The sequence below is a fragment of the Armigeres subalbatus genome, chromosome 2, assembly GCF_024139115.2.
Source record: "Armigeres subalbatus isolate Guangzhou_Male chromosome 2, GZ_Asu_2, whole genome shotgun sequence".
Lineage (NCBI taxonomy): Eukaryota > Metazoa > Arthropoda > Insecta > Diptera > Culicidae > Armigeres > Armigeres subalbatus.
In genome coordinates, this window is record NC_085140.1 from 62,669,457 (window position 1) to 62,693,059 (window position 23,603).

The 23,603-nt window shown below is 38.5% G+C and overlaps 1 protein-coding gene and 1 long non-coding RNA gene across 5 annotated transcripts in view; one reads left to right on the forward strand and one right to left on the reverse strand.

Moving 5' to 3' along the window:
- Positions 1-23,603, forward strand: part of LOC134208741 (sorbin and SH3 domain-containing protein 1) — a 453,188-nt gene that overhangs the window by 119,981 nt on the left and 309,604 nt on the right. For all 4 annotated transcript variants that reach the window (XM_062684620.1, XM_062684623.1, XM_062684619.1 and 1 more), the window contains one exon: positions 21,332-21,391. In XM_062684620.1, coding sequence (XP_062540604.1) covers positions 21,332-21,391 — 60 coding nt within the window. The remainder of the gene's footprint in view (positions 1-21,331; positions 21,392-23,603) is intronic.
- Positions 17,098-17,463, reverse strand: LOC134214774 (uncharacterized). The gene is made up of 2 exons (XR_009979906.1): positions 17,380-17,463; positions 17,098-17,314 (listed from the first exon to the last, which is right to left on the reverse strand). It is a non-coding gene; the product is annotated as an uncharacterized LOC134214774 (long non-coding RNA).

A 23,603-nucleotide genomic window follows, 5' to 3' on the forward strand; every position in this document is an offset into this window, starting at 1 on the left:
CCTCCGAAAGTTTCTCATGAAATTCTTCTTGAAGTTCTTCTCGAAATTCTTTCGTAAGTTTTTACTGCAGTTCCTCATGGAATTCCTCCACAAGTTTCTCTCGAAATTTTCTCGGAAGTTGCTACCTGTATCATTCTGAAAGCTCCTCCCGGAATTTCTTCAAAAATTCCTCCCGGAGCTCATCCTGGAATTCCTTAAGAATAACTCGTGATGTTCCTTCCGTATATCCTCCGCAATTTTCTGTTGAAATTCCGCCGAAGCTTCCTTCTAAAGTTCCTCTAAAATTATGCCGGAAGTTTTGTAATTATTTCGTAAGCTCCTCCCAGAATCCCTCCAGCAATTCCTCTGAAAGATCCTCCTGGAATTCCTTCGGATGCTTCTCCCGGAATTACTATGGAAGTTTCTTCAGGATTTCCCCAGAATGTTCCTTCCGAAATTACTCCCAGTATTCTCCGGAAGTTCCTGCTAGAATTCCTATGATAGTTTCTCCTACAATCCCTCCGGAAATTTCTTCTCGAATTGCTCCAAAAGTTCTTTCCGGAATTTCTCCAGAAGTTTTTCCCGGAATATCTCCGTAAGTTTCTCCCAGAATTCTTACAGAAACTCCTCTTGGAAATCTTACAGAAGTTCCTCCCGGAATTCTTACGAATCCTGTCATAAGACCAGTTTAGTACTATTCCATTAAACTGATTTGTAATCTAATTTCGTATTTTGTACGTATTTCGACCTCAACTGTGAGGCCGTCTTCAGTGTCTCGTACTTGACTTGACGAAGTCGAATTAAATGGAATAGTACCTTGTCGTATTACCGGTGAAGACATTTCACTAAAAGATTTTTTTTTCCATTCCTACGAAAGTTGCCCTAGGAATTCCTCCGGAAGTTCTTTTTAGGATTTCTCCGAAAGTTTCCCCGAGAACTTGTCCGGAAGTTCCTCCGTGACTTTCTCCTAACTTCCTTCCGGGAATTCTTCCGAGAGTTCCTCTAGAACACCATTTGGAAGCTCTTCCAAAAATTACTCCGAAGGTTCGTCTGGAAAATCTTCCGGAAGTTCCTTCAACAATTCTTTTGAAATTCCTTTAGAATTTTGTCTGAGAATCTGTATAGAAAATACAATCGACTCTGGCTGCACAATTCTGACTGATTTGGTTGCAGCAAGAAATTTTATCGAACTTGTTTGTATATAGATAACAGAAACCTCAATACAACATGTGTGGCGCTTGGCAAATAATTTTTTTACAAATACTTTTCAACAATTTTCCAATCCCAGAAAAAATATTTAAGCTCTTTTAGCGGAATGTCTTCAACTGTCTAAGACGAGTTTAGTCTTCTTCTTCTTCTTCTTATTGGCATTACATCCCCACACTGGGACAGAGCCGCCTCGCAGCTTAGTGTTCTTTAAGCACTTCCACAGTTATTAACTGCTAGGTTTCTAATCCGAGTTATTATCTCCTGCTCCGGAAGGGTTGATTGCAAAACTGGCGTCAGTTGCGGTTCCACGACAGTGGCGATGCTGAAAAATCATTCTATTTAAATAGTGGCCTCTAAGCGCAAACCCATCGAGTGGCCGTCAGACAGCAGCAGAAAGAAGAGAAATTTGAACGTAAGGTACTGACAATCGTTTGGTTGCTGTTAGTAAATAGAAAGGCGCAATTCCTCTAGAAGATTCCTCTTATCTTCTTATCAGTCCAAGCCTCGCAAGACGACGATTCTTCGACGGTCTACGGACGCTATCAAATTGTATGTGCTCCATGCGATTGTCTTTTGCACAATTCGAAAATTGCTCTCAATGATCCACTTCCCTCAAAAACTAAAATTGTGATCCTGAAAAGGATCAATCTTCATATAATAATGTACGTTTCAATCAGTAAAAGCAACCAAACAACAGTCCGAGCCATGTGTGAAAATTTTACTTGTCTACTACTGCTGGCGGTTGTGACAGTCTTACGGCAGTCACTGCATCGTTGTGAATGAATTTCCAGAACTGAGTCACCATCAATTTTAACTGACGACAGACGTACAGTAGCAGGGATGGCATGCGCATCCTTCCAATAGTGTCGAGGCGATGACGATAGCGACTGTTGCTTGATTGCTTTTAGTGATTGAAAAGGCGCAAGGTTTAAAATACATTGAACGAGAACCACAATTCAATAAAAGCAAAGGTGATGATCCGAGGTTATGTTCCACGAATGTGATTCTTGGATAAAATTCGCGATGATACCTAATGTGAAAATTACAAAATTACATATAGTTGTTAGAAATCCAAAATAATTGCAATTAAGCAATCAAAAATGTGGTGCGCTGTGCTGCAATATTTGACTAACTGGAAGGCTTTAATTTTCGGCTTGCAGTCTTTTTGTTGAGCTGAATGATTTTTATGTACTTGTATGTACTTCGTTGTCGGAAAATTTTAGGAAGATTTTAGTCAAGCCGTGAAGAACCAAACACCGAAACGTCGGCGATGATTACATACTTAAAAATCATTCAGCTTATCAAAAAGACTGCAAGCCGAAAATACATCCTTCCAGTTAATTAAAATTCAGTCGTTTACAAACATGGCAATATTTGACGTTTGTAAAACAAAAATGCCTATCTCGAGCAAGGCAGAATCCGATCTGCTAGTAACCTATCCACTATACACAGCTGCGTAGTTCTACGTACAACCCCATTGGACTTCACCTTTGAGTTTTTTTTATTTCTAATTCTTATTAGGGGAAGAGGCCCCAAAACGCCCTCCGATGCAAAACGCCTTTTGTGGTTTTCCTCATATTTACCGTCATATTTACCGTAAGATGTCCGTAACAAAACTAGATCTAAAATTATGTAGGATAGGCGAAGAAAGTTTCAAAAAAGTGCATGGGAAGGTCGGAAAAACCGAAAATTTCCACATTTTGAAGAAACATCTAACATTTTGGCGAGGCAAAACGCCCTAGTGGCAATAACCTACAAAGTACTTGCGTCTCCACGGACTATCCATACTACATAGAATGCTGATTCGCCGACGCGTGGTACTTTGTTCCCTAGGAGCTGCCAGCTCAATGGGGCCGTCCAGAAACCACGTGGTCATATATGGGGGGAGGGGGGGTTTGGAAAATGACCACGATAAGCCACATGGGGGGAGGGGGTGTTGCTCTCGAACCACGTGGTTTTTTTACACGAAAAACTTTTGGTGAATAACAATAGCGGTGTAAAAAAGGCAAAATACAAATCATTTAAATTTAATGATTTAATCATTAAACGCAAAACGCATCTTAGGGCCGATGCCCACGTAGCGTCTTTTCAACGCTGAGTTGACGCTGAGGTGTGCATCGAGAAAAACCGGTAACGAAACGTCGGTCGTAACGCCGATGCATATCTGCGCTATTTGACCATCTTAGCCTTAGATTCTTTTTCCATAAAAAAATAAAGGAAAGAACAGGTTGCGATTCAGTCTCAATAAGGAAAAAGGAAAAGGAAAAATGGGAAAATATAAAAAAAAAATCAGCCGCGCCACGCCACCGCCGCAGATGTTTTTTTAGCATAACGCCGCCGACACTTTTGCATCAGCGGACTGCAGCTACAAATTTGAAAAATATTCATGTTTTTACAATAATCCAAGAAAAAACTTCAAAAGAATTTCTTGTGGATATTCAGGAAAAATCCAGTAAAGAAATTTCCTGTAAAAACTTTGACATTACTTCATATCATCCTGATAAAGTGCTGGCATTCAGAATGATTTTTGAACAATTCTCTCTGAAAAATTTTGCTACAAATTGTTAATGAAAAAAAAAACAAAACATCTCCAGTGTTAATTGCGAAAAAATTTCCTTAAAACTCCGAAAAAAATTCCATGTGAATTCTGTCTGAAAATTCAAAACAGTCCCGTGGGAAATCCATATAATTTTCGGTGGAAATTTTTTTTTTCAAATTTTCCTATATTTTTTTACATTCTAATGAAATTTTCTACGACAAGTTCTTTCGAATCTTCACCAGAAATTCTTCTTTATTTCCAAAAGAAGTTTTTCGAACATTTTAAGGAGTGCACTTCAAAATGTTCAGTCTCCAGTTAGCATTGCGAGAAAAGGCGTAGGGTTGCCAACCCGGAGATGACAAGTTCGATTCTTGTTTCTGTCTAGGATGTGTTTGGGTGGGAAACATTCTCGACATCCTAGGTATAGTGTATCCATCGTACTAGCTAAACAAGATATATAATCGTGCAATGGCTGGCATATAAAAGCTTTCACTTTATAACTAAGGAAATGCTAATAGAATATACTAAGTAGAAAAGCAGACCAACTTCCAGTTGGAATATGGAGCCATAGAAGAAGAGAAAACTAGAGAAGAGAAAAACTCTTCTGAATTTCCGAAAGATATTAAACAACCAATGCCACATGAAACACTTTGATATTTTGTTTTTGGATTTTTTTTTTCAAATTAGGAATTTTGAAATGAAAATTTTTCGGAATACTTTTTTACGCTCGTTGTGAATTCTATCACATATTTTTAAAATTTTCAAGTAGTTTCTTATTCGAGGCATTATTTAGAATTTCCACGGAAGAGTCTATGGATTATCTTCAAAAAATTCTTTGGATTTTCAAAAAATAAATCTTTAGAATTCTCGAGATTCTTGTTTTTTTAATTTGTACCATAAATTCTTCCAAAATTTCATCGGGAATTCATTCTTCTTCGGGAAGTCATTTTGATTTCTTTGTAGGTTCAGCTAAACATTGCTTTAAATCTTTACCATGCAAAGATGCACAGGAAATGATTTAGAAATTTTAAGGAATTTTCACATCAGAAAATCTTTAAAATTTTGATTTAATTTTTTAAGGAATTCCTTCAAAAGTACAATTTTTTCGTTATTTTCACTTGTAAAAACATCGGAATTTTCTTCGGAAAATTCATTATTGGTGTTTCAGATGAACTTTTTTCGATTTTCAACTGGAAAATCTTAGGAATTTCCATCGGAAATGTTTTGGCATATTCCGAATAATTTGATTTGGAAATTTAAAAAACTGCTGAAAATGTCTAAGAATTTCTTAGAAAAAAACATTCCATTGGAAATTTATAAGAATTTCCTTTGAAGATTCATTAAAGTTGCCCAGGATTTTGAAAAAAAAAATCTTTAGAGATTCTGTAAAAAAAGCTAGATTTTTTTTTTCTAATTTATACTGAAACCTGTTAATACCTGTTAATATTGGAATGTGAACTAATTTGATGATTCTGAAAGCAAAACTGGAATTTCTACAGGAATGCTACTCAAAAGAAACAACAGTAGTAGGTTTTATTTGCATCTCTAAGATTACATATTAACTTTGTGATTCTCTGACAAACTTTTTGTTGTAAGAGTTCAGTTCAGATGCTTCGCTGAGGTTAATATATCTTAAGAATTTCCAGTGCCTCCAGAGCTACGGAAGGTCCCAAATACTCTTAGGAATCTATAGGGATATTCAGTGATGAACTTTATAATTATTTAAAAAAAATCACTGATACAAACATTTAAAAATTTTTTTTTGTCTTTATTATCGAGACTTTCAGCCCGAGGCTGGCTCGTCTCGATAAAAAAAATTAATAATAAAGGGATATTTTGGAAAATTTCTAAACCATTACAATTTTTTCTCGAAATTTTTATAACATATACGCGAGTCCACATTTTTTTGTATCCTCCTGATGCATCGAAGGTGTACGAGTTCTAGATATCCTAATACACGATACACATTACTACATGATAACATTATCAAAATGTTCGAATTCATGGAAATTTATATATAATTATATATATAATTTTAAATCAGTTGAAATTGTCCATCTTCAAAATTGATCGGTTTAACCATATGTTTTAGTTACATAAGGTTTTTTTTATTTTTGTACTTGAGGAAAAACCACGTGGTCATAGGGGGGGAGGGGGGGGTCTGCCAAATGACCACGATAAGCCACATGGGGGGAGGGGGGGGTTGAAAATCTTCAAAAATATGACCACGTGGTTTCTGGATGGCCCCAATGGCGTTTTGCCTCATGAGTTTTCCGGCAACAGAATATAACCACTTTTTTTTTAAATGTAAATATTATCAATATGATTGAGATTTTTGACAATTTTTGAATGGCATCAACTAGCTATCTTGTTTAACTGATGCATAATGTAAAAATACCCATGAATAGCGGTACAAATGAGACAATAGAGCAGTGTTTGCTTAGCTAGGGCATATTGCCCCTCCTTCCCCTATGTTTTTCGTAGAGACGATTTATAGGTAAATCAGTTCATGAAAGCTTGAATCTTTCCAATGTCTTTTGCGCTATACTACGAGCCTACTTTTTTTTGCAACTATTAATCAATCAAACCTGAAAAATCGAAATGCATTCCGTAACATTTTCTCCCGGCATGATCATCATCTCCCCCCAGAACAGTTGTCCAACGACAATAATGCCGCGCTAACCACACTCAGTGAGCAACACATGGGTATGAGTGAACGTAGGTCGGTAGGTAGGCCGACGATATGGTGGTGAAACGAACTGGCATGGCATCGACTCGTCGGTGTTTCTCATCGGTCCAATCCAACCGCACACACGCCACAGAATCGACACCGGTATTGCATACATTTAGGCGCATAATGTAAGAATTTACAGCCGCGAACATAAATATTTTCCCGCTCGACGTCGACGTCGTTATCGAAACGCATTCAACTCGTGATACTGATGTTTCATGCATGAATGCTGAAAACGGAAATTGTACAGCATTTGCGTGAGGGCTCGTGCCATTCTCCAGCTGAGCTTGTTCCCGCGCACGCAAGCCTCTTGGATTTTGTTTTGACGAGTGGAACACTCTTTGCCAGCTGGTAAGCATGGTGTGTGGCCCCACGGTAGGTACCCACACCTGCAGCGACCGCGACACGATGGGCGCGGAGCGTGCAAATTTAAAGCTGTCGTAAATTGTGAAGGGAAACAAGCGTGCCGAAAAGAATACGTTGCGATAATTTGAAATTACGGTCAACAGGAGCGCGTGCGGATGCTTTCGTTTTACGATCGACGGATAAATGGACGTTGAGACGATTAACCGGATTACGGTTGTTTGTCTTGTTTTGGTAGGGCAGGCTTTCCACGGGAAATATTGCAGAACAAAAATAACATAAATTCGATGGAGACGCATGATATTTTTATTTCTGTTTTGATGTAAGTTCTTGCTATTGTTCGATTCAATCTAGCGGAAAACATTCGGATTACTAGAGATGATGGGGATCGTCGCTTTGTTGCAAATAATCCTGAGATGCGAGCTTACCCTACTGTAAGCTGGATTTCCATTGAAAACATAATACTTCTGCCATTTATCGTGATGGACATTACGTCTCCAAAGAGATGATTACCACATCACAGCTTAGTTTTCATTCTGAATTTCAACAGTTATTAATTGTGATGTTGATAAACCCAGTTTTTTTTACATTTGTCCATCATATGCTTTTGGCATCAATCCCCAACACAAAATCTCCATCATATATTCTGTCATCTTGTTTTTACTCACATTACTTTCGAAAAGTGTCATAACATATCAACTTCATGCGATATGTAAATACTAAAAACAACATTTCCAATTTCCTAAATATGCTATATTTTGCATAAATCCCTCAGGAAAAAGTAACAAAATGTTTCACGACACAACTTTTTTTCCAATAAATTTTTCTCCCGAAACGAAGACAGCATTATCATATGGGCCCTCTATCACTCAGTTCGTAATACCCATTCGCCTCATCGCCAACGTGCAATCTATTGTGACGACGAAAACGACGCGACAAATTCTGCCCCCCTAAACCACTTCGGAAAAGCTGACAAACACATAATGCGAAAGAACATTTTACGGCTTATGTTTATAGATGAACCAATGTCAACCTGCTTATATTTGTAAGTATGACAGAGGCTTACGGTAGCTCTCACACCATCGCGATCCTACCTGGCTGTATTTTTCTCGCAGAAAATTCTACCTTTGCTGTTGCGTGTGAGAAAAACAGACGACAACATCAATTCACGAGCCATATGTGGGGAAAACTCCGTCAACGCACGCGAGAGGGGCACATTTGGTAACCATTCGTAAATAACGACCTCCAGGATTACAATAACTTTCATATGCGTGGGCGAACGTAAGAAGGTACACACGTGTATAACTTACCTCCGGGAGCGAAATGATGCATGAATTTCGACGTTTTGTTATTTTATTGGATAATCATGAGAAACAATTCGAGTATTGATTTGTTGCTGGAGATGATCAATGTTATTCTTAGGGATATCGGACTGAGTTATCTTGGATCACAGCGAAGCTAGTTTGTCGATGATTTAATAATCTGGGGTGATAATGGATGATTGTATCTTAAACCATAATCAATAATCACGGTTGTAGCTTTTGAAACAATTGAGCTATTAACAAAATAAAAAATCGATTAAGAGAAATCGATCAATACAGTTACGCCCCTATGAAACTAAGCGCGAGATATACATCATTTCACAGAAATACATTCGATTCACAAGTCAGAAATACGATCCGTCCTCTCAACATGTTCTAACTTTACATTGAACAAGCAGCGTCGGATTTTATCATCGCATACGTCGTTCGTTCAGACCGACATCTCAAGGCGATATTCGTGTGTCACTCAAGTTTATTGATCTAAGTGCAGCATGTTGCAATCGATTGGAACATTTACTTCGTTGATTGATATTGAAAGGGACATGCAGATATACATCGATTGTATGTATGGACTTTTCACCTCGATGATTTTTGGGGTTTTAAAAAGCTGTCGAATATTCTACGTCATGTTTTACATTGCTTTTATAGAATAGATGTACCAGTCAGTGGTTATAGCACCAGTCTTTGCACTAGTGCATTATACACCAAGTGGCATATCATATAGGGCACTGCACGGAAACATCTCCTTCTCTTTCGTTCCTCATAAATTTTGACGTTTACTGGCCTTGTTGTTTTCAAATTTCTTTGCAGCGAAAAAGAGACAAAGCAGTCCGTGCAGTGCCCTATGACCACAGAAATCGTTTTAATCAGTGAACCATATTTATATGATTATTATAGCCCTAGAGGGACTAAACTACAATGTACAACGCGTCTCCACGCACTATCCAGAATACTGATTCGCCGACGCGTGGTGCGTTGTTTCCAAAGAATGAATTTTCAGGTAACGAATATCACCACTTTTTTGAAAAGGTAATATTATGTTATCCGACGTCATTATCCAATATCCATGACATAATTCCTTAAATTGGATTCGTTTTGCACCTAGGTGGAGTCGATCGGGGATGCTTGTGTTGACTCTGTAGGTGATTTCTTCCCAAAACAATATAGCCGTGGGTGGGGTCTTCATTTGCAATATTTATTAGTGGTATTTGTAGATCACTCAGAGTGTTATCAACTTTGTTCATGATTTCGAGTTCAGGTTTGATGATTCCTCGAGCAAGTTGTTTCAGGCAGTAGTTCATTGTGATTTTTGCGATTATAAGATCCAACTGAAGAAGACCACTTTCCGAAAGTATTCTTTCAAAATGCCCCTGTTGCATATCTTATTTTCCGGTGGTACAAAGGGTTAAGTTTAGTTACTAGTTGTTGCTCAGAACAGAAGTAAACTGGTGCTCCGTAGAGGGTCACCAGTAGCCTTGCGAGCAAAGGCGTAGGATTGCCAATCCGGAGATGGCGAATTCGAATCTCTTCGGTATAGGATGTTTTCGGGTTGGAAATGGGCATAGTGTATCCATTGTATCCATTGTAGCCGTCGAAGAGGAAGAAGTGGTGCTCTGTAGGTGAGCTTAGGGAGGATAGTAATGTTTTGTATTTGTTATGCAGTAGACACTTTCTGTCCGCTCCAAATTTAGTCCTACCTAAACATTTCATGATATCCAATTTTCTCTTTACTTCATCTCTGATGTATATGATAGTTGTAAGTTAGTATTCGATCCATCCATACTCCTAGCTGATTACCTCCTTATTCTTTCTAAGGGTCGGTGGTTCCTGCTGTTGTAGTTCTCTCCGTTTCCTGATGTGCATTATTGCCGATTTTGCGGCTGAGGATTTGAATCCAGTTTATGAGTACCATTTATGTACACCGTTAAGGATTTTTAGGATTTTTATGCGAGTCCATTTGGCGGGTTTTGTTGTTACTGCACTGTAATATCATCCGCATACATTTTTATGACGATATATTTGGAATGTAGGTAGTTTCCCATGCTGTCCACCGCTAGTATAAAGAAGGGTTACTGCCGAAACTTGGGGCACTCCAGTTTCTTGTATTTGAAAGTTTGACGGTTGGTTGCCATAACGAACTTGAAATTCTCTTCGTTCCAGGAATGAGCTGCAAAATTTCGTAATGTGTTCAGACACGCCTGCTACACCAAGATTTTTTAATATAGGCCTCCTCCACGTTCGATCGTTTGCCTTCTGCAGGTTCAGAAATATTATTTCTGATTATTTCTGTTTTTTACGTGGGTCGCTTTTTTTCAGAGTCGTCTATGGTTCTGTCTCATTTGAACCGGTGCCAGCGAAAGTGGTACATGTTACATTTAGTAAATTTTTCAGGAACCGCATTTTCCCAAAAACATCGAATAATAAATTCACATTTGCAATTTTTTGCAACTAAACTGTACCAACATGTTATGACTGATGTGCCTAAAGATAGTAGAGACAAATAAGCGAAGTTAATGACAAATTTCAAGTTTATTGGAACAAATTGCACATGTACCACTATTAATGGGAACACAAGGAAACAGAAACCGAAAACGTTGACAGTAAAAGCGGTACATGTACATTGTAAAATCTTTCTAAACTGGCAATAAAGCATCTTGAAATTTCAAATAGGGTCAAAATATGTTGTGAAAACATCCATGTTGCCGAATTTTCTTTAAATTAGCTAATTTTAGTGGGTGGAACTGTACATGTACCACATTTTCTGGCAACGAAATGGCCATTGTGATATATACCAGAAAATAAACTGTGCACATCTCCAGATTTAGTTGCCAAAATCACTTTTTCGTTATTCCCTTACTAGATCTTTGCAAATAGAAGCCATTGGTGGTAAAAACTCAAAATTGACAAAAATGGTTTATATACCACTTTCGCTGGCATCGGTTCATTTGGAGAATTAAAATCAAAAAAGACAGTTTGAAAATTAAGAAATCACCCGGTCATAAGAATGGCTGGTGCTACCCAACAATTCTAATATGACATCGATGAAACTTGATTTTTTTTGGCTTTATTATTGTAATTTTTTATAAGGTTATAAGTTCATCACCTCGATATTTGTCAAAAGAAATCTTGCTCGGCGAGCAGGGTTATTCGATAATTATTAAAATGTCACTTTTAAGTTAAATTTCAGCTGTCTAAAACGAGTTTAGTACTTTCCATTTGGTTCCACTATGTTTACCGTTAAAACGTAGTGTAATTAAATGGAAAGTACTAAACCAGTCTTAGACAGTTGAAGACATTCCACTAAAAGAGCTTAAATATTTTTTCTTTAATTTCAATTTAATTTTCTAAATGAGATTGGCCCTAGGCTAGGTGTGCCAGTTGTGGCTATAGCACCAGTTGTGGCACTAGTGCTTTATATGCCAAATGACCAATCAAATCACCGCAAACCAAGTTCATATCGATAAAGCATATTCATATGACACGATAACACCTTTGATTTCCTCCAAAACAAGCAAAGCATAATTGTAAAAATTGATTTTGCTTAATTTTCAACTTCCTTTGCACCAGTTGTCGCACTAGTGGTCAGTCCCATAAGAAAACAATGGGATTTGCCAAATAAGGAATTAAAATTAAGAATAGTGCCACAACTGGTGCATGCGTTCCTATTATGAATTAATAAATTTTGAGGATAATAACAAATTTTATTGTGGTTTTCACAGCTGTTCTAAGGAGCAGGAAGTAAAACCTTTCGCTTGATATATAAAGTCCACCCACATGCCTTTTACTTATTTAAAAAAAAATAGTTGTTCTTATGTATGGCGACAATTGGTACACCGACCCTATATATAAGATGACATCATTGGTTTGATGGCCTTTACGGATTCAGAATTGGTTTTCCCCTAAACCATTCATTCAAAAAGTTCTAGGACTTGATAAACAGATAGGCCTGAGATTATCTGGGGCGTTAGGGCATTTTCTAAGCTTTGGGATTGGTACCAGTATCGATTTTCTCCATGTTTCAGAAAAGTGTCCGTTTGACCAAATTTCGTTGTGGGAATCCAGAAGTTTTTTTTTTTAATATAAAATGATAGTTGCTTAAGCATAGAGTTGTGTACTTCGTCTGGCTCAGGCGATGTTTCGGTCAGTTTATCTAATTGGTAGAACATTTCTCATGGAAAATTCTTTGTCCATGTTTGGATGTAGTCGCTTTTTGAAATTTAATGGAATTTCCTCTTTTTGTTTTTTTTTTTTTTTGACGGAGTTCTAAAGAGTATACAACGTTTGAGGATTTGCTGTAAAAGCGTTCTGCTGAACGATTGGAGATATCAGTGGGATGTCGAATAATTCAGTTGCCTATATCAATGGCTTAAGTCCTTTGCGATGGTGATTCTTTTTTAGAGATTGCTCGGATCCTGTTCCAGATTTGGCTTGGTGGAGTGTCCTTATTTATTGAGAATGCAAATCGCTCCCATAAGTTTTGTTATTCTTCTCCGATGATTTTTCTTGCGTTATTTCTAGCTTTTAGAAATTCGTTGAATATAATTGAATACATCGGATCGTCTTGATGTGTGTTTTGTTTTTTCCTTAGTGTTTTCCTTCCTCAGTTTTATGGCGTCCAAAACTTTGGAGTCGCATTTTTGTTTGTCTCCGCGGACTTTTTTTCGCTTCGGTTAGTTTTTCAATGGTGTATGACTGTGTTGAGAGAATTAATTCTTCGAGTATGTCTTCGAAAAGGCACCAGTTTGCTTTTTGTATTTTCCATCTCGGTGTTCGTGATTTTTTCATTGACGAAGGTGAGCCTACCATAATTAGGAAATGATCACAAGCTGACCAATTCAATATGTCCGCAATTTCAGCTCGGTGGCAGAATAGGGGGAAGGGTCGTTTGGCCGAAACCTATTCGGCCAAAAGCCATTTGGCCGAATGCCACTAGGCCGAAAAAACCATTAGGCTGAAACCCATCTGGTCGAAAGTCATTTGGTCGAAAGTCATTTGGTCGAAAGTCATTTGGCCGAAAGCACATAACATATAGGCATCTTTGCCGTGGAATGTGGTCCTTCCTTGATTTTGGAACGCTAGCGAACCTAGTGGTGGAAGTCAAGCTTTACTAAACAACGCGCATTCGACAGAGCAGCATCGCATGCTTTGCTTTCTCTTTCTTTCGCCTTGGATATACAGGAGTGCCATTCGTCGATTGTTGATACACAAAGAGCCTACTTTGAAATTTGCAGTTTGTTCTATGATGTCTATCTGTTTTGTGCCGAAAGGGTCATTAGGCCGAAAGTCATTTGGCCGAATGCGTCATTTGGCTGAAAGGGTTATTTGGCAAAAGGGTCATTTGACCGAAAGGGTCATTTGGCCGAAAGGGTCATTTGGCCAAAAGGGTCATTTGGCCAAAAGGGTCATTTGGCCAAAAGAGTCATTTGGCCGAAACAAGTTGCATTCGACGCAGACCTCTATCCCAATGTTTCCTATTGAAAATTGGCCAGATCGGACTATGGAATCGGAAGTTATGGCCAGAACACTTTTTTTACGGAATAATCGCGTAAAAAGTGTCACTCATTTTTCAAGCACTTATCTTCAACCTATTCGCTTCCCAAATCGGACTATGGGCTCAAAACATATGGCCAAAATACTATTTTTTATAATGCCCGAGAAAGGCATCATCACCACTAGGTGGATCAATCAGGATTTTTTTTTTATTATTTTCTTGGATCGAACTATCCATAGCTTCTTTTTATTGTTTCATTTTAGCTTCGAACTGCGTTTTCATATTGGCTTGTAAGGTTTCTGTAAAGTTTTTCCGTTCCTGAATTGTTATCAATTATCGTTATCGTTATCAATCGGTTACTTATTCCTTGGGCAGCCAGAACACCGAGGATTGTTTCATCGGTATGTATGTATGACGGTATGTCCTGACAGAACACAATCACTCTACACGAGTTTAATGTCTTGTGCTAGTAGGCATTCACAATTATTACACTTCTTGATGTTTATCAGATTTCTGGCCTCCTTGAAGGAGGCTTCCGAACCTCTTGAAAAAAGCCTTCCGAGCCTCTTGAAAGAAGACTTCCGAACCACTTAAAAGGACGCTTCCGAGCCTCTTGGAAGGAGGCTTCCGAGCCTCTTGAAAGGAGGCTTCCGAGCCTCTTGGAAGGAGGCTTCCGAGCCTCTTGGAAGGAGGATTCCAAGCCTCTTGAAAGGAGGCTTCCGAGCCTCTTGAAAGGAGGCTTCCGAGCCTCTTGGAAGGAGGCTTCCGAGCCTCTTGGAAGGAGGCTTCCGAGCCTCTTGGAAGGAGGCTGCGGAGCCGCTTGGAAGGAGGCTTCCGAGCCTCTTGGAAGGAGGCTTCGAGCCTCTTGAAAAAAGAGTTCTGAGCCTCTTGGAAGGAGGCTTCCGAGCCTCTTGGAAGGAGGCTTCCGAGCCTCTTGGAAGGAGGCTTCCGAGCCTCTTGGAAGGAGGCTTCCGAGCCTCTTGGAAGGAGGCTTCCGAACCTCTTGGAAGGAGGCTTCCGAGCCTCTTGGAAGGAGGCTTCCGAGCCTCTTGGAAGGAGGCTTCCGAGCCTCTTGGAAGGAGGCTTCCGAGCCTCTTGGAAGGAGGCTTCCGAGCCTCTTGGAAGGAGGCTTCTGAGCCTCTTGGAAGGAGGCTTCTGAGCCTCTTGGAAGGAGGCTTCTGAGCCTCTTGGAAGGAGGCTTCCGAGCCTCTTGGAAGGAGGCTTCCGAGCCTCTTGGAAGGAGGCCTGAGCCTCTTGGAAGGAGGCTTCTGAGCCTCTTGGAAGGAGGCTTCCTGAGCCTCTTGGAAGGAGGCTTCTGAGCCTCTTGGAAGGAGGCTTCTGAGCCTCTTGGAAGGAGGCTTCCGAGCCTCTTGGAAGGAGGCTTCTGAGCCTCTTGGAAGGAGGCTTTGAGGCCTCTTGGAAGGAGGCTTCTGAGCCTCTTGGAAGGAGGCTTCTGAGCCTCTTGGAAGGAGGCTTCCGGAGCCTCTTGGAAGGAGGCTTCCAGGCCTCTTGGAAGGAGGCTTCTGAGCCTCTTGGAAGGAGGCTTCCGAGCCTCTTGGAAGGAGGCTTCCGAGCCTCTTGGAAGGAGGCCTGAGCCTCTTGGAAGGAGGCTTCCGAGCCTCTTGGAAGGAGGCTTCTGAGCCTCTTGGAAGGAGGCTTCTGAGCCTCTTGGAAGGAGGCTTCTGAGTCTCTTGGAAGGAGGCTTCCGAGTCTCTTGGAAGGAGGCTTCCGAGCCTCTTGGAAGGAGGCTTCCGAGCCTCTTGGAAGGAGGCTTCCGAGCCTTCCGAGCCTTTTGAAAGAAAGCTCCCGAGCCTTTCGGAAGGAGGCTCCGGCGTTTTTCAAAACTAAAAATGTTACTTGACAAGGCGTACCAGCAGCTTGGAAGGAAGCTTTCGAGACACTTAGGGCGAAGCCAGAGTAAACGCGACGTGCGATGCGAAGCGACGCAAAAGTGCAACTTGACAGCCTGTTGATAATGATTGTTATTCTTTTACGTGAGTCGCGTCGCGTCATATCGCTCGTCGCGTTTACTCTGGCGGGCACCTTAGATGTAGGCTTCCGAGCCTATTGGAAGGAGGATTCGAAGTCTTTCGAAATGATGCTTCCGGGACATTAGAAGGGGGCCTCTTGCAACGAAGGTATTGAGCTTTACAAAGGCCTTCATGTCTCTCTTTTAGATTATAGATTTTAGTTCAGAAGCATATTTTCAAGATCTTATGCTACTTTTTGTCTCGACTAGGTAGATTACATGGATGATTTTTTAAATTTGATCTTTTGTCCCATACACTATGCTGACAGGATTCACTGATCGCCATACATATTATCTACAATGCTTAGTTTTAGAATTAAAAATCCTAATTGATCCACTTAGCGGTGTTTGTGCCTCTCTTGTACATTATATACTAAAAATGAGTGAGAATTTCTTAGCGTGTTTTTTGTATATAAATCGTATTTTGGCCATAACTTTTGATCCCATAGTCCGATTTAGTCAATTTTCAATAGGAACTAACCTTCTATCACAAAATCGTCTTGGAAGTGAATATATAGCCTTTTCGTTACACCTTGGTGTACGAGAAAGGCAAAAAATATGAAAACTTTATCAATAAGAAATTAGTTTCGTAAATCCTCTAGGAGCTCCTTCCAAAACCCATCAAGAAACCCGAAACCCACCATTCCTAATACTCCTCCAGAATCTAGTTCCCCAGGGGCTTTTTTTAGTTCCATTCTATCTGGAAATCTTCTATGAGTTTCACCAGCAACTTCTCCAGTAATTCTTCTAATAGTAGTTTTAAGGTTTTCTAGATCAGTACCTTTGAGAATGTCTCCACTTATTGCTCCTGCAATTTGTTCATGGTTTTCTCCGGGAGTTCCTCAAAGAGATTTTCCCGAAATTACTGCAGGAGTTACTTCCCTGGCAGCACACTTGACATATACCAGTTACTGTAACATATGCATAACTAAATCAAGTCAGGAGTTTCTTCCGGACTTCTTCTAGGAGTTCCACCGAAGTTTCTTTTGTTGGATTTTTTTTTCCAGGAACGCTTTCCGACATTCATCCAGGAGTTTTTTGATTCGGAAGTACTTCAGCTATTCCTCTGGAAATTCATAAGCAATTCCTGCAGTTCTTCTAGGGTTTCTTCCAGAAGCTTCTAAAGAAACATTTCAAGGAATTCCTCAAGAAACTCCTCAAGGAGCCCATTTATGAATTGCTTCAGCCTTCAAGAGATTCTTTTTCATTTCCTCCGAAAATTCCTTTATGAATTCCTCCTGTAATTTATCTAAGAATTTCTCCTGAAAGCCCTTTTTGAATTCGTTTAACTGATTCGACAAGAAACATTATTTGAGAAAATTGCTCCAGTAGTTTCTCCCATTTCATCAAGAAGATGCTATCAGAATTGTTTCAAGAATTCTCCAGTGTATTCTTTTATTCATTCTTTTTTTATTCTATTTTTTTTTTTCAGCAGTCTCTAAAAGAATTTCTACGCGAGTAATTTCTCCAGTAGTTCCTCCTATAGTTTTTCTAGGACGTCCTTCAGGATTTCCTCCAAGAATCGTTTCTGGAGTCTCTCTAGGCATTCCTCCAGTAAGTCTGCCGGCAATTTTTTTTGGAATTCATGCAGAAATTTACACCGAATGCTGAATTTTGAAGCAGCTGGGTTTAGTAAGAAACCTCTGTGTATCTAAGATCAAGATTTTTGGATGAACTAACGATTCTAAAACTAGCTAGGATGAGGAGGGTTCGTACTTTACGTTTCGATGAGATGAAATCAAGCGATTTTAGGGTCGGAATAAGATTTTTTTTCGTAGTTGTGGTGAAAATCATCTATTACTTGCCACTTTTTTCTCTCGTCCGAACTTGGAAGATAATCGAAAATCGTGCCTAATGGATGAAATTCCTTGTTTGTTTCATAATTGCGCAACTGTCAACATTATATCACCGCAACGGGAATCGAACCCAGGGCATTATGTGAAGATTGTTCTTATCATTAACTAGTCGAACGAGGTCGAACATACCCTGCGTAGCTCGGGTTTGTGGCCTTTCTAAATGTCAATTTTTGATTATTTTTTATCGTCGCCGCACTCTAGATCAATTTTTGTGCGTTCGCAGTGGGTTTCCTCCTAACTCGCCCTTATATTGTATTTTGATAATTTTTCGACTTTCACCTTCAAATTTGTGAACTATTTCTATATACAAACACAGCTGAGCCCAAGACGAATCGATTAGTGAGCAAACTTACTTTTATATATAGAAGAAGATGAATAACATTCATCTACTCCAACAGCACCACGATCATACAAAAATAACTTAAGTGAAAATATCTGCTTACATAATAAACCATTCAAAATTATCCAACTTATCGTCTATGCACAGAAAATAAATAGAAGTTCCAACCAAAAACAGCACTTCTGCTAGTCATGTCCATGTACGGAGCACTACGTACGTGCCTACAATATTTTGTGCGCTCATCCCGATACATTTTTAATCATATATTCAATTGCTGCTACAGCCACCACCTGCAACGCGAACATTCAGACTGCACTACCAACTGATGTTTTAGCAAAGTTTGCATTTCAGAAAAGGCGAAAAATATATGTCCCATGTAAAGCATATTTTATCAATTTAAAATTTGTTATTGAACAAAAGTCTAAATATTTTGTTTCGTAATTTGAATTCGAACGATTTTAATACAAACTAAAGAAACGCTTATCTTATTATTTTTCAATGTTTTTAAATTCAAAACAGAACATGGTATGCCTTAGATCTAAATGTTCTTTTTTGACATTTCCACATTGGTAAAATATGTATTTTGTTTAGTAAAACAATCGATACACTATCTCAATGGACTTGAAAATGTTTCCCAGCCGAAAACATCCTAGGTTAGGACGAGGATAGAACTCGCTATCTCTGTATAGGTAATCCTACTAGACTAACTGGAGACCACGATGAGTCAAAACTACGCATATCTGTCAAGAAGATACTAATGAAGAGAAAAACTCTAATGGAACAAAAAAAATCGTCTTTTTCTTGAACATTACACTGAACAAGTTCTCACGGATTTGGTTTTCCTTTCAGAGTAACCATTTCCATGTTTGGAATGGTAGGGATTAGAAATTACAATTTTTAGGGATTTTTTAGATTTTAAGAGAATTATGACGCAATTATAAAATCTGATAAAATATCTATGTAATTAATTTATCATCATCTGTCTATGTCCTTAGTTATGATAATGCTAGTGTGACTATAGGTTACAATGTACAGTTTCCAATTGAATGACATTAAGGTGATTATACAAAAATTATACGAATCGGCCATCTTTAGAAACCATGTGCTTTTTTTATTTATATAATTTTCAAGAGCTCGAATTGAGAGAAACATAGAACGCATATGTGGTAGAACATTAGCAAATCATTTGTTTATTTATGCTTTACAATCGACTTAAATTTCAGCATTGTACGACAATGATTACATTAGATTATGACTTTTGTAAATGGAAGTAGAAAAACATATTATGAATTTAAAATTGTATAATCACCTTTACATTCATATCATCCAATTACTGTTCTTCTTCAATACCTCAAAAAATCATTTTTATGATTTTGGGGAGCTTTTTGTTCATTCCACTGTGCCTTAACAGCGTTTCAACATTTTACCTCATATTTTTTATATCTCCGTGGAAAATTTCCGTTTCATTGTTGCTTCCACCCATAGTTCATTATTAGCAAATTTTTGAATTATTTATGTAAAATTTCTACTTCATTTCGCTGCCTTTCGGAATGTTCCTGGCACAATCCCGAACGAGTACAAGCAGCAGGCATCAAATATTCATCGAATGGTGGAAATTGTGTTTGGCCCGTTCGTCCTGTTTGCCCCGAAAACTGGAGGCAACACGGTACGGTCCGACCAACATTTCGGCTCTTAACCGGAGTTACCTACAGTTTGAATAAAAATAAATTTCGATCAAAATAACTCCGTGCAGCAATGCATTGGCCGGAGCGGACATTTTCATTCAACGGGGTGCGGCCGCAGCCGGCACACGCCCGCACAAGGCTAGGATTCATAATTCAATCGAACAGATTTCGGCTTTGGTTAGCAGTTGCAGCAGCATTTATCGCATCCGAGAGCGCTTTAATCAAATTTGGAATGGAAATTTAATATTCGAATAAAAATAATCCGATCAGCACCAGGGGTGAATTTGTTTTCTGTTTTAAATCTGAGATTTATCGATTCGTTGTTGTCATAATTTCTGTCATGTTTTCCCACGAACATAAAAGACATTGTAGTCGATCGAACCGTGATGGACGAAAAACAATTATGTGAAAAAATGAGGACTTGTTCAGGGAGTGAATTGGATAATTATTATATTAATTTTAATTATTATGATGACCTGTGGTGGTTTTAAGGAAATGTAAAAGGGGTTAACTGTACCGTTGTATTTTTCCTTTGTCATACAACGAAGTTGTACCAAAAATCTTAAAAAAAAGGAATTGTGTTATAGGAGCCTAAAAATTTGCCGTCGGTAGCAGAATCACAAACCCGCGAGGAGAAAGACGATGCAATTTATTCGCATGAAAGCGTCTTTAGCATTTCAGCGGCAAATCAAGTACCTAGTTGATGTTGGCGTCATGTCAGTAACAATCAAGGGTAAACATCTTGAAAGATTATGATTTTGATTTTTTTTTTGTTGGTAGTGATAGAAAAGGGCATCATTGGAATAAATCCGTTATTTTTAGGATCACAACTGTATAACGAGAAAGTTTATCAGAAACAAAATACTCCGAAGCGCCGCATGGTGAATGCATAATATAGAGGACCCTGTAACGGCCATCGACGGCCATTGCTGCAAAAAATGTATTTGAAAAGGGCGTACATATCCATAATATATATCTCCGAAGGGTGACTGGGATCGCATCTGAAGACAGATGATTTGAACTCACGAAAAACGCAAATGATAGACGGCAACAAGTTCAACAAATCGGGTCCTTCTAGTGGTTTCGAATTCACTTGCGCAGCCGCATCCCACACCAACCTTTCCATATTGAGCCTCCTAGATTCGTCATACCACTCGTGGTGTGGATCAGCGCTTGTCAATTCTTATTCGGCAACAACATCTTTTTACTCGTAAAAAGTGAAAAGTGAAAAGTTTAAAGTAGAAAGTAGAATATGAAGTATAGAAGCGAAATAGAGAAAATATATAAAAGAAGAAGAACAATAAAAAGATACTTATTCCACTGCCAACATATTAAGAAACCCCTCCTTTCAAACATCACTGGTTTAGCTGCCTGTGGTCTCAGATTAATCCATTTATTACAGTTGACGACATTCAAATTGACGAATTGAATCAAATTCAAATGGCATCAGACCTTATTAAACTTACCGATGCAGGGCAGTCCCCTGCATGCAAGTATTATTTTAATCGGACACATTGAAGCACTCGAAATGGTATCGATTGGTCAATGGGCAGTTGGGCACCCCCGCTCATGTTGTCCAGGTCCTATATAGTTTGTTTTCCATGCATGTGGCGGTTGGTATCTGCAGGTGAAACGCAATGAATACGAAATTTAATTACAATTCAATTTGTCGCATGTAATTCGATTGAAATATACGATCTGGCATCATTTTATTTTATTTTTTGCGCGAAGCTGAATAGTTAATTATTTTAACAGCGATTTTCATTATTTTCCCTTCTTATTTTCAGATACCGGGTCACCCAAAGAGAAAGCTAGAGCCCGTCCGGAGAGCATTTATGATAACAGTGGTAAGTGCAATCCAGTCAACCCACCAAATCGACATTCAACTCACGTTTCAATATCATTCATAACTGTGTACATTTACTCACTGTACTATAGTATGTGAATTTTTGTACGCTATTTATAGCGACGATGATGATGCGATGATGCTTCCATACCGTAATTTGATTGACGTTATCGCATATTAATTAGCACGTGTGTGGGAAACATTCTAACGAAGCATGAACTGTACGCTCGCAGGCTCATAAAACTTCGATTCTGGTTACCTACGCTAAGGATCCACAGTGAGAATCTAACCGCAAGCGACGTTTGACGTGGAAGTAATCGTTCATGTGCAAACGATTTAGAGTTTAGACTGGCTAACGGCTTTTCTTTTCTGCATGGCGTTTCAATAGCTTACACACTACTCATGTATTCAGTCACTGACTTAAAATCTCACTTGCTCGTTTTAGTCTAATGCAGTAACTATATAAAAAGCTCACGAATTTTATATTAAACCCAATTGCAGAAACCGTTGCAGTATTTGTACATTCCATTAGCACTTTTGAAAACTTTGAGTCATTGAGTAAATGAATGGATACAAGGAAGTTTTGAAAACATAATATTATCGCAAATGATGTTTGAGTCTGTACCGTATTGGACATACCTGTTGCCAAGTCCTGTCGTTACTCTTCATTGTATCGAACAATACAACAACATGTGAACATAAAACCACATCATGCCCATACCAAAGAGCATTGACACGAGCCATCATAAAGTCAAATAATTATTGCTCCAATATTGTCCAAAGAATGATGGGTTCATAAAAAGAATTAAAAATACGAAAACGAATACTTTTCTCGACTGGATATTCACTTTGGGAACCCATCTAACCGACTATAATGAATCTATACCACCTGGTCAAATGATATTTAGTCGAATGATGTTTCGTCAAATGACACTTGGTCGGAAAGACATGACGTCGAATAGACATTAGGTCATATGACTGTTTGATTGAAATTTAATTTACGGGTAGTAATTAACGAATTATAATTGGAAAGGAATTTTATACTGAACTATTGTATAAATATTGTGTGAAAGAAAGAGTATTAATGAAAATAATAACCATTTCAATTCGACCAAATGTCCCTTCGACTAAACGTCCTTTCGACGAAATGTCATTTGATCAAATGTTATTTGACTAAATGTCAATAAACAAAATGTTCCAAAGCCGTCTACGATGAAGGATTGCTAAAATAATATCAATATCATTAGTTTTCAAGTTTGTTTCTAAAAATAGCTTAGAAAGCACCATTCGTACATATGATGTATTTTGCTATTTCTGCAGGTTTTCAATTTTTCTATAGTCCACAAGGAGACCGTTTCCGTTTGCTACGATGAAAAATCCTCATTAGTTTCCGTATTCGTTTCTTCCGCTGATGATTGAACTTCTCTTTCTCTAATCAGTCCATCCATGTATCTTGTGGATTATTTATTCAAATTCAACCAACAACCTGTTGACGAACTATCCATTTCACTAGTTCACCTATTACCGACTGAAGTTCGCTTCCAACATTCGAATAAATCTCCTTTCGACTAAATGTCCATTTGACGAAATATTCATTCGACCAAAGGTCTTTCCGACTAAATGTCGTTCGACTAAACGTCGTTCAACGGAATGTCATTCGAAGAACTGTCTCAAAACCGTTCTGGTCGTATTATGTTCAGAATTCCCTCTCCCTATGTCGATATATTCAAATTTCTAGACCATCTTTGAACAATAACAAACACAAAACACGGGATGATATTTGAATCATTTGTTTGAGAAACTGCATAAGTCCATTTTACACAATTTCGAGAAAACAACAAAAAACTGTTTTCGAACAAGTTGGCACCGAACCTTTCGATTTCTTCGATACAGATCAATAGTTTTTGGCAAAACTCAACACCCTGGTGCACTTTCAATGCAAAAACTCCATAATTGCTCTTCAAATTGCATGAACATATGTAGTTTCTCAAACAAACGAAAAAAAATTCATACGTTCCTGAACAATTTTTTTTCTTATTTTTTGCCAGAATACGTATTTTTGGAAGAGGATTCAGAATATATAAAAATCTTAAACAAACGGTTCATTTGTTTTGTTGTCGTTTTTCATAGCAACTAGCTCTTTCTGAACAAGTACCCATTTCAATTTTCCTTCCATTCCTCGTTCTCTCCTTTTCTCGGTGGTCCCTTCAATA